The 12,065-nt window shown below is 40.6% G+C and overlaps 1 protein-coding gene across 1 annotated transcript; it reads left to right on the top strand.

Moving 5' to 3' along the window:
* Nucleotides 1-768: 768 nt before the first annotated feature.
* On the top strand, nt 769-11,633 carry rhoab (ras homolog gene family, member Ab). The gene is made up of 5 exons (XM_084069334.1): nt 769-840; nt 5,410-5,567; nt 7,965-8,085; nt 8,320-8,450; nt 8,611-11,633. The coding sequence occupies exons 2-5, from the start codon at nt 5,412-5,414 to the stop codon at nt 8,782-8,784; spliced, it is 582 nt and encodes a 193-aa protein (XP_083925460.1). The 5' UTR covers nt 769-840; nt 5,410-5,411; the 3' UTR covers nt 8,785-11,633.
* The last annotated feature ends 432 nt before the right edge of the window (nt 11,634-12,065 follow it).

Genomic DNA, 12,065 nt, shown 5'->3' with positions numbered 1-12,065 from the left:
TCGTCGTGTATCAACTTCTAATAATAGACCGTGTTTGTTTATTATATTATCATGACTCATTCAACGACGGAACAGCAACACATTTTCCCCAAACAGCAGAAAGACGAACCAGTACTCCAGGAGGAACACCAGAGTTGCCAGGTTTTGCGAGAGAAACAAGCAACTAGGTCTATGAAAACAAGCCCAAAAAAAAGCGAGCGCGTTGCCCTTTAAAGTAACCTAATACTGTACATTCATACATTGGCAATTTGAAAACAGCTTAGATCTGCTATTTTCAACAACAAAAAATCTTGGAAAAGGTGCAAAATTTGGAATATTCTATATATATATTTTTTTTCTAACAACACAATTCCCACAAATCGGGTGTCTCTGGATCAAGATATTTCCAGATGGGGGTCCGCTGCGTCCGCAGACAAATACATATTAATTTGGGGGTCCTTGAAATGAAAAATGTTTGAGAACCGCTGGTTTATAAATAAAGAAAATAAAACATTGGAAACAAGCTCAAATAAGCAACTGCACTTTAAAAACAACTTCAAACAAGCCCCCAAAAAACCGCAACCGCCAATTTTTACAAGAAACTTTACAGAAAAACAAGCCCAGAGTCGCTTCTAATAAGCGGACATGGCAACCCTGACCACCACCACCGCCACCACCATCCAATATGACGTGCACGCGCAGGTGTGGCTCATGCTCGTGCCCGTCACCCCTCCCCCCAGCTACAATCCTGGGCCGCGCAGCGCGCTCCCGTCTAAACTAATTCATTGTATTGGATTGAAGCGGCAGGGAGGAGCGCGACAAACTCGACCGACTGACTGCTGCTACCCACACAAACTGCAGGTAAACTACTTCAATGAATCCTTTATTAGTATTACTGATGAATACATTGTATTGCTTTAACATATGTACTTTAATGATGAATAGCCCTCAATTGTCCATGAACTACTTGGCGGATCCAGGACAGGCTAAATTAAAGCTCGGTGGTTAGCCTGCCAAGTTAGCTTCTTTTCACCGACCGACCTTACATTTCAACCAGTGTTGCCATGTTGGCTTATTATAAGCTACTTTGGGCCTCTTTTTCTGTAAAGTTGCTTGTAAAAATTGGTAGTTGTGGGTTCCGGTTTTTTTGCCCTCGTTTCTAAAGTGTATTTGCTTATGTGGACTTGTTTCCTCATGCTTAAACCAGTCGTTCTTAAACATTTTCATGCCAAGGATTTATATTTATTTGTTCGCAGATCACCCATCTGAAAATATTTTGTGCCAGGGACGCCCATATAAGATTTGTGTTAACATTTTTCTGAAAAGATCTGCGATGCGTTGTGAACTTGTAGATCGGCTATTTTCAAATAGCTGATCTAAAGTTGTAAAACTTAGCCTAGTTGCTTCTGTTGGGCTTGTTTTCATAGACATGGCCGCTTGTTTAACTCGCAAAGCCTGGCAACACTGCCAACCGACCGACTTCTCATTTCAACGCTGCTTCCTTCCGCACTTCATCATCATCGTTCTCTAGTGGCTTCATTCTGGTTCACTTCACTTTAGGACGGAGTAACTTAAGTATATGGATGAGACTGTTCTCAAAAGTCTGTAGGGGACTGTAGTATAAAGTCACGATGAATAGTTTTCAATGTTCATAAACGTGTACCGCAAAGATTAGATTGGCGATCCTGGGCTTCAGTTAAACAATGAGCCTCTTTTTCTCTGACGAGCCTCGACTGTAACCAGATTTTTCAACGGAAAAACGTTAACCTAATTCTGTCTTTTTAACTCGGCTTTTACTGTAACGTGTCTGATTGGTTACATGTGTACACTCAAGTTAAAAATGTCTACACATCAATATAGGATTTGACTGTGTGGTAACTTATTATAATCGAATACCAAAACACAGTCGCCCCGGGGTAAATCTGGCGGTTTTCACCTGGTATTCCTAAACATAACCTCAGTAAACTATGTTTAAAACCTAACCTTAGTGCTAAACGTAACCCCTGTAAAACGGTGCCAAAACCTAACCTTATTCCTAAACGTAACCTCAGTAAAACTATGCATAATCCTAAACGTATTTCTAACCTTATCCTCCGTGAAACAAATACGAGAATACAAGAACCGCTGGTCCGTGAGCGTGTTTTGGGGCACGTCTTCTGGTTACCATTACAATCTAACTTCTTTGTAACAGGAAAGATTGCAATTTTAAAGCCCATTTGTTAAGTAATCGTGTCAATGGAGAGAACCTGGCATGTTTTTCCTCCGGTGGTGGAAAAACTAAGTTTCTGGTCAATGCCTTCCCCCTCCCGTTCTACTATGGAATAAGTGTGTACATTAAATGTGCAGTGTTGCCAGGTTTTGCGAGAGAAACATGCAACCAGGTCTATGAAAACAAGCCCAAAAGAAGCGAGACCTTCGCCCTTTAATTTAAAGCCAATGTATTATGTTTAAAGGCTTTAAACATAATACATTGGCTATTTGAAAATAGCAGATTTACAAGCTCACAACGCGTCGCGTTGTAGATCTCCTATGTAAAAAAAAAAAGAGAATTTTAAAAAATTGGATTAAAAAAAACATTAATAACACAATAATGATACGGGGGTTCATGGCACAAAATATGTGTCGCTTATAATAAGCGGACATGGCAACCCTTTAAATGCTGTTTGCTTGTCTTGGGAACGGGGCCACCCACCCATTCTCTTGCACTGCGGACACACTAGCCATCTGTTGCCTGTGTGATGACGCCATGTTTGTGGTGACCCACCCAATGCCTAGGTGCTTCAAACCACTGTTCTTCTGATGGAAAACAAGTAGCTCTGAAGCTCTCCTGTAGAAATATATTAAAGCTGTTCGTTGTATTCGGGGTGTTCCTGTTCTTTGGTATTTTACAATAATACATGTACTGCATTTAACATGAAAGTCAACCATATTCATTAAAGAATATGTTGTGTTAAATTGCCTAATTCATTGTTATAAATGGTCTTAATGGTCACAAGGACCTTAAGAAAAAGACTACGTGTTTTCATGACTTACAGATGAAATTGATTTTCTATGTGTCAGGTTTACTATGAGCTCAGTAAGCTACGTGTCAAGACGTTCTCTAATAAAACATAGTATACCTTTATTCTTGCATCTAGGAGGACCTGTAACAAAGTAGTGATTAACATGAATCATGTATTAGTATCTAGGCTATTTATTTTTGTTCAATATACATTGATCACTTTTATAACCACTCAATTGTAGTTGTATGGTACCTATAGGCTAGACAGATGTTTAAAAATGTTTCATAGGTAATAGGCATGCAGCTTATTATGCTGTTATTCAGAATGAGTGTATGAGTGCAACAGTTGAATAAGCTTCCATTTCTAGATCACCAATATTATAAATGGTAAGGGGCAAAGAATGTAAGAGGCAAAACAATGTATGGTGTATTGTAATGTAAAAATGTATGGTGAATAGCTGATGTGAATGAATGTTTTTTTGGTAGCCTATAATAGAAAAATATGAGTCAGGATGAAAATGTTCAAAGCTGTACCTTTGTGTATAATTCTAAGATGTTTTCTAAGAGAGTTCAGGAACATAACGTCAGCTTGTATTGTAGCACAGCAACATACTGGTAATGGCACAACACTGTTGAACAGGAACAAGCGTTTGGTGCAATGGGGCACAGATGGACTAGATGACAGTAGCCTATACTTGCCAGTCTACATATACACATAAAATCACAATTATAGAGTTTTTAATTGTCACAATATCCTGCTAGATGTAGGTTTGGAAGAGAGACACATTACCGATACCAAAAGCACAAATCTTGTAATTGGAGCAGTCGGGCTAGTTCAATTCACGCCCAGACGCTTAAATCAAATGTGTCCTACTGGGGAAAGCCATTTCTGACAGGAGATTGAAGGCGCTGTCATGATATAATTATCTTTTGTCATTACAACGACAGTGGATAATTATACTGCGCTGGGAGGGGGAAAAAAAGATCCAATCACTAAATTGATGGAATGGCTGCAGCCACCCACCTCACTATGCCAGTATGCACCACCTCTCTCTACCTCCTTTCTATCTGTTAATGTAATATCTGTTCAAGTTGTTCCCGTATCTATCTCTCTCTCCTAACTCCATCACTGGAATTTCTTCCCTTTAATATCTCCCTTCCACCCACGTTTATCTTATCTATTATTTTCATCCTGTGGTGTTGGCCTAAAGTTGCTCCCTCATCTTTTCATCTCCCTCTCCATCTTTTACTTTTTCCTCCCTCTGTCTCCTTCTCATCTTTATTTCTCCTAACCTACCAATCCGTCCCCCAAAATAATTTCTGTTCCCCCACTCTTTCACCTCTCCTCCACCCCATCAATAACTTTACCTTATCTCCTTTTTTTGTTCCCTCCCTCGAGTCCAGTGTCTCTTCACCACTTAATCTCTCTTCCCCTATTTTCCCTCAGCATTCTTTGTCTTCCTCCATTCCCCACTCCATCTCCAGTCCTCCCGACATCCCAAATCCCACAGTCTCTTTCCCTGTTGATTTCATCTCTTAATGTTGGTGGACATACTTGTTCAGGTGGGGATTTGTACAGATAGTCTGCTCCTTATTATCTAAGATTAGATGGATCATGGGTGAGTGTGTCACATATGAATATAAGTGTTGTTTTTTTTGCATTCCTGTTGCCAACACTCTTCATAAGATGCATATTGTCAATGTTATTAAACCTCACAACCGTTGCATCCCGATGCGTTGTGAGCTTGTAGATCTGCTATTGTCATTATTTATTTTATTTTTTGATAATTGTTCATTCATGAGAAAAAGACATAACATAGTGAAAAGTGACATAAATTAATCGTGATATTGATTTGAAGTCATATTGCCAAGCCCTTCAGCAGAGTATCAAGGCCAGTCAGCACCCACTGTTTGGTCCGTTAAAGAATTGAAGAAAAATGCTCATTCTTTTTAGATAGTCCAGTGGCTTCCTTCTCAAGACGAGACAGGATTCAATTCTGCTGCTCATGCATTCACTATCTCTTGCTTTCTTGTGCTTCCTTGATGGGTGCAGTGGGGTTAATGTAACAAAACATTCTGGGTGGATGCTTTCATCCAGGACATCTTACAGTACCATGCATGCATCAATGCATGTTTATTATGGTGGGTGCTGTTCCTAGTAGGTATGATTCACGTCATTAAAATAGGCATTATTGCTCTACACAGGAAATTGAACCCATAACACTGGAATTGTTGGTGCCATGTTCTATCACAGGGAAGTGAACCTCTGACATTTAACTATCCAATCCATACAAGCTGACACAATTTTTCATTAGGGTTAGCCCCACTGGGAAATGTTCTCTTAACCCAGTCCCACACAGCCTAGACTGCGGTGCTGCAGTACTTTTAATACCTCAAGGATCACAGTCTTACCCCATGTCCCTCCCCAGGTATGGCAGCCATCCGTAAGAAGCTGGTGATTGTGGGGGATGGAGCTTGTGGCAAGACCTGTCTGCTGATTGTCTTCAGTAAAGACCAGTTCCCTGAGGTCTACGTGCCCACTGTGTTCGAGAACTACGTAGCCGACATTGAGGTGGATGGCAAACAGGTACAGTGACCATAATAGCTGCAACTAAGGATTATTAAGCTATTGAGTAATTGACAAAATAATTTGAATAATTTATTTAGCTTGACTTAAACATTTATACATTTTAAAAATATCATTTGTTCTGAGGAAAGCATGCCAAGCTTAAAGGGATATTTCACTTTCAAACATGTTTGGAGTCATTTTAACTTTATAAATAAATGAAGAAAGTCATTGAAAAAACACGGCCCCCTCAAGCAGGGGGAATGAGGTATGTTGTCAGAGACAAACTTAGATACTGCACTGATACTGTTCATTGGAGTGATTTTAAAATCATAACTTGCTGAGTTCTCAACCAATATTCCAGCGGTTTGGGTTGTTAGACAATTTATTTTTAAATTGGGTTTTCACATCAAAGCCCCTTATCTTATGTACATAGTGACAGCAATGGTTATAAAACGTTTAGTCTCAGGTACTTGTATACAACATATTTCATATTTCTTGCAGTGGCGTTATGGCTAGTTGGTCCTGTCAATATGGTGGCGACGTTGATGTACGATCCAGTGGCCAATGAGTTGTCTACATATATTATGGCTAGATTAGTGCTATTGGTCGGCCTCCCACAAGCTTTTAAACTGCTGCTCCACACACTCCGCTCCGGCATGAGGCTGGCCAGCTCCCTAGTCCGCTCCGGTGTCCGTTCAGTACCCTGACAAGGTCTACTACATTCTGCACGTATTCTTGTCGAGAATCACTTCCCACAGAAGTGTCACCAGCAACATTTGGATAGCAGCCGTAGAGGAGGTGATAACGATGGCAAGGAAAAAGATGTTAAACCCTCTTGCCATGTTGTAGCGCCAGATTAGGTCATAGAAAGCCTTCTACATCTTGACCTTCCATATCGTTATGCTTGGATGAGTTGATCCAGGACCCAAGATAAACTTTGGGACAAGCATTCTATCCTCACTTAATTCATACAAGAGTAATCTGAAGGATGTTCTGATTGACCAGGTCAATCAGGATACATACACTCATGATATGAGTTTATGTTTACACTCACTTACTGTATATACAGTAATACGCACACACTTAAAATTTATTGTCAAACATTCTCTTACAACATAGACTCGTCATCGATTCCTTTTATTGTTTTGTTCTTTTGTCTATTCCCTGTTTACTTGGTTTTGGTATCCTGTATAATCATGTATGTCAACCATGTTGGCTAATTGTCATTAGTAATTTGTAATCAGGTTTAACCATGCATGTCATCCATGTTGATGAACTTGGCAATTGCAACGTAATCATGTCATTTGTAATCATATAATCATGCATGCCAACTATCAGTTGGTAATCCAATCGATAATGATTGGATTACTAGGCCTCCCAAGTTTGGTTATGTCTCTGAGATTATACATCAAGGTTTACAGTACCCATAATTTCCTATTTATGGTCTGAACCCACATGCCCTAACCTAAGCATGGAAGTTTTGGTTAATTCATGTAGGGTGTCACACTATTTAGCCACCTGTCTGGTCAGATTAACATCTTTTTATATCTTGCTGTCAATAGATTTTCCAGTGTTTCACTGTGAAACTAGTCAACCAGCCAAATGCAGTTAAATGTTGCTTGTTTATCCACTCCACCAGCCACTTTGGCAGGTACCTAGCCGTCATTCAGATGTCCTAATCTAATATTTTGTCACATTCCCTATTTGGTAGGTAGAATAGATATGACTAATTACTAATTGTATGCATGAAGAAGATGGTACACGCACATCCGTGGCCCAGGAGTGAGCAAGACAAGCAGCCGTATCACAAAAAGTAGAGTCTGCGCACTGGTAATGCTGGAAAAAGCTCTGCTGTATTTGTGTTGTCAACGTTTCGATTAATCATATCTTCATCAGGACGTAAACAATACAACTAACGTTGACAAACGTCGTTGACAGCAATAAAAATACAGAAGAGCTTTTTTCAGCATTATCAGTGGGCAGACTCCACTACTTTTTGTAATTACTAATTGTAACCCAGGGATTAGAAATGCAGAATTTAATGCCTGGCCGCTCTGAGAAGGAAATGAACACCCAAGCACAAGCCAAATGCTGGCACAGATCTGCGTGTGGTTAAGATTGTCTGATCTACCAGCCATTTTGGCAACTGTCCAGCTAAGAGGGCCAGATCCGTTTGAAATAAAACAGACTTAGTTGGTAGAGGACTCTGATTAGAAATATTTATAATACCTGTGAGTTTGAGATCAGAGTATTGATTCTGCCCTCTTTGTGCTCTCTATCTCTCCTCTGTCCTATCTCCCCATGTGTCTTTCTTTCTCCCTCCTTTCAACCTCTCCCTCTTTCCGCCCCCATGCCTCTATAAACCCATATCGCCACTCATTCATCCCGTCGTCTCACTTTCTTTTTGTGGTGTAGGTGGAGTTGGCTCTGTGGGATACAGCAGGTCAGGAGGACTATGACAGGCTGAGACCTCTGTCTTATCCAGACACTGATGTCATCCTCATGTGTTTCTCCATAGACAGCCCTGACAGCCTGGGTAAGAGGAAATACAAAATGAATCACATGAACGCTTACGCATGCACTATATCATAAAAATGTACGTGTATAATTTAAGTTCTTAAATAGAGGGGGAAAAAAGTGCTTCACAATTATTCCATTAACGTACATGAGCCAGATTAATTTGGTGGCTCTATATGTCCATCATTCTGAGCTTTGGTGCATCCATATGTACAATCTCTAATCCTGTGTCCCTGCTGTGTCTGTCCTACAGAAAACATTCCTGAGAAGTGGACCCCTGAGGTAAAACACTTCTGTCCCAACGTCCCCATCATCCTCGTGGGTAACAAGAAGGACCTGCGTAACGATGATCACACTCGCCGAGAGCTGGCCAAGATGAAGCAGGTACGTTTGGGCGAATTTGGATAAAAGGTGTAAAAACATTACGAATGCTCATATGTATTGCTGATATTAATGGCACTCTACTAGCACTATTAATAGAACCAATACTTCTAATGGAACCTATATTTACTCCTAACCCTTACTTCCTCTTTTAATCCAATAGGAGCCTGTGAAGCCAGAGGAGGGCCGGGACATGGCCAATCGCATTGCGGCTTTCGGCTACATGGAGTGCTCGGCCAAGTCCAAGGATGGTGTGCGGGAGGTGTTTGAGATGGCCACCAGGGCGGCACTGCAGGCCCGCCGCGGCAAGAAGAGCAGTAAATGTCTACTGCTGTAAAATGGCCGCCATATTTGGACTCTTTTTACCCCTGGTTACTGCCTGGGGCTAGGGCTAGGGGAAGGGATGCTGGGAGGGAGGGTTAGAAAAGAGTGCAGTAAATGACTACCGTTGTAAGATGGCCATTCATTGGACTCAATTTAACCTAGGTTGGTCCAGGACTATGGGGCTGGGGAGGGAAGCAAGGATATTGGGATGGAGGAGTGGGTAGGAAATAAACCCCAGCTACCATCTGGTGAATTCTGGCTCTGTGTCTGGGATGTTTGACTGCTCTACTGGCCATTGTGACAGGGAGCCAGCCAATATTTAACGATCCTGTAATGTTCTAAAACTATAGTTGAAAGGTGAAAGTGGCTGGTGCAGTTTGGGATGTACTGGTGGTCAGTGGCTGGTGAGGTTTAGGACGTACTGGTCAGAGTGGCTGTTGAAGTTTGGGATGTACTGGCCACAGTGGCTGGGGAAATTTAAGGTGTACTGGCCACTGTGGCTCCTAATGACCACAAATGTTCTCCTCACCTCTGAGTTAGCATACCTGGCTGGCATTATGGTGGGGTGAGTGGATGAAGAGGGATAGGAGTATAGTAATTGTTCGCTGCTATCAATGGCCATGACTGTATACGGATCAGACCAGGGCAAAAATTACTGATTTGAACATTTCACACAGTTGCTGTGTTGTGTGGTTGTTTTTCTTGCCACCCAATTGTGTTGAACAGGCTCAACAGAAGAGAAACGACACAATCTACTACTGAAGCTCTCATCCAGTCTGTTCACAGACTGACTCCCACTGTCATTTCAATAACCAATCAAACGGCTGTTTCAGTTTACTTTTCGAAAGTGATTTGTAAGGACATGATACTGTAAATATGTGTCAAGGTTTTTATAAATATGGATGGACTTAAGGATAGAGCCAGCACGTCCATTAACTTGCCCCGCGGCTGAACCAAAAGATCTTTTACTCTTGGACACTCTTTAGTTTGGACCGTTTGACTGCATTCCAACCAACACAGTGCCATCTGCTGAAATAGTTTGACATTGCTGATATAGGTGGCAGACATTTTTGTATTTACAGTTCCATTCAACAAGTAACTCTTTTCCAGATGGTTGTTATAAACTAGGGCATATCAGTAATGGCCTTGTCATGGAACGCGGTTTTGAAAATTCTATAGGAAGCAATTGTTAGTTCAAAGTAGAAAGATCCGGTAGCAAACAACATGGCACCCATCCTACCACGTTGGGAAATTAGCAAACATCAGCCACATGCTGGCAAATTGTGACAGTGGCCAGTTTGCCCACTTTGCTAGCCACTTGATTAGAGAAACGGTTGTGATTTTGGATGTCCTGTTCTTAAAACATAGTTGGCAGGTAACTTTTCTTTTTGGGACAGTACAATGACCTTCCCAGTACTATTGCTAAAAAAATGTAATAATGCAACAATATTGGAATCGGCCACTGTGGCTGGTAAGGGAAAGTTATTTTTTCTGTCGTGCTCCGTACAACCTGTTCAAACTCATCCACTGGTTCCTTTTTTACCCCCCCCCCCCTGCTTTTCCACATAGCCGACTGCTGGCTGTCATTCTCTCCCTTCATCTAGGATGAACAAAAAGAAGAGGACAGTGAGGAGTATATATGCACTGATGAGTTGGTATTCCAGCTGTGAGATGGAATGTCTAAAGGTGGCATCCCAATTCACACTAAACGGAATCGGCTCTTGAGTTCAGTAGAAATTCATACAATTGCTTGACCCTGGAGTATTCCAATATTTTCTGGAATACTGAGATCTGTACATGCCGTTTTTCTTTTGGTACTTCTCATCTTTGTAAAGAAACTAATGGACAAAAAATCTCAACCAGTATATGAGATGCATGTCAATGTCCTAGTCAGAATGGGGGGCAGTCATATTTGGGAGTAAATTGTAATGCCTTTTTTCTTTTTTACAAAATGCTAACAATGGAGGGAAATCGCCACCGGCTGGAAGTTTTGAGCGTGGTACATTTCCCAACCTTGACTGGAAAGCAGCCATCACTTGACAGTTCTCTTATTAAAATAATGTGATTGGCTGGTAAAATAATAATAATTTGAATTTATATAGCGCCTTTCATGAACCCAAGGACGCTTAGAAAGAAAGTGAAGTACACACCCGATATTACATTGAATGTCCCAAATTCTGGCTCCTTGTGACATTGTTGTACCCTCGTCATCCTCTTCCTCCTTGTTCTCAGAGAGAAGACTGGTCCAGAACCTGAGACTAAAGTTGTTTTTATACATTTATTTCCCCTCTCTAAAAACTAATGTATATGTTGTCTATCAGTATTTAAAATGGGAGGTAGGAGACTCGGGATTGCTTTTGTGTCTTGAATTTGTTTTTTTTATGCTTTACCTGAATTATTATGGTGATTTACATTTGGTTGTTGCTATCTGTCAATCATCCATGCCAAATGCTGTTATTGGGCAGTAGGAGAAAGGCTGGCCTCTCGGCTGCCTGTCTAGAACCCTGCTAGGACCCACCCCCACCCCTCTTTCCAATCTCCCCTCCATTACCCGAATTTGTTGGCTGGTATTTTACTGTTTTGTTTTATTTTTTAACACAAATGGGCCAAAATGAATAGAGGAACTGATTTCCTTGTTTATGTACAAATCCTTCTTTTTTTTTTGTTAGATTTTATTCATTTTTCTGATTATGAAACATTTGTTTGTAAACAAAGGAACAGGAAAACTAAGCTGTATGCAAAGTCTGTAAATATGAGAAGTGGGTTTGTTGATAATAGACACGCACACACCACAAACACAGGACTGGAAACTGTATTTGTAAACGAGCTTTGGTTTGTGTAATAAAATTACTTTATATAATACTTGGGTTCCATGTTCATTTGTGTTTTCTTGGGATGAGGGGAAATAATTGACAGGTCAATCATTACAATCACATTAGCCTTTTTTTTTTTCAGGTCATCAGGCAGAGGCTGCCTGATGAGTTATTTTTATTGTTTTACAATATTGAACTTGCACTTTATTAACATCCACTACAAAAAAACTATTTTAAACATTCAGTAAATAGTATCAAAGAGGACAGTGAGGAGTTTTATGCACAAGAATAGAATTACAGTGGAGAAGAAATTATTTTAAAACTTGTTAAAGGCAGGGTCAAACGGAAAGGTCTTTGGCTTTGATTTAAAAGAACAGCAGTAGTCTGTATGGTTCAGGATGTAGCACAAGATCAGATAGAATCTAAACCAATCAATGCTTAGTTAAATCAACAACTTTGGAATCGATTCTTCGACAGACGG

The sequence above is a fragment of the Gymnoscopelus microlampas genome (genome assembly GCF_963454915.1).
Source record: "Gymnoscopelus microlampas genome assembly, chromosome: 10".
Lineage (NCBI taxonomy): Eukaryota > Metazoa > Chordata > Actinopteri > Myctophiformes > Myctophidae > Gymnoscopelus > Gymnoscopelus microlampas.
The sequence above is the reverse complement of the archived record's forward strand: the minus strand, read 5'-3'. Positions and strand labels throughout refer to the sequence as shown.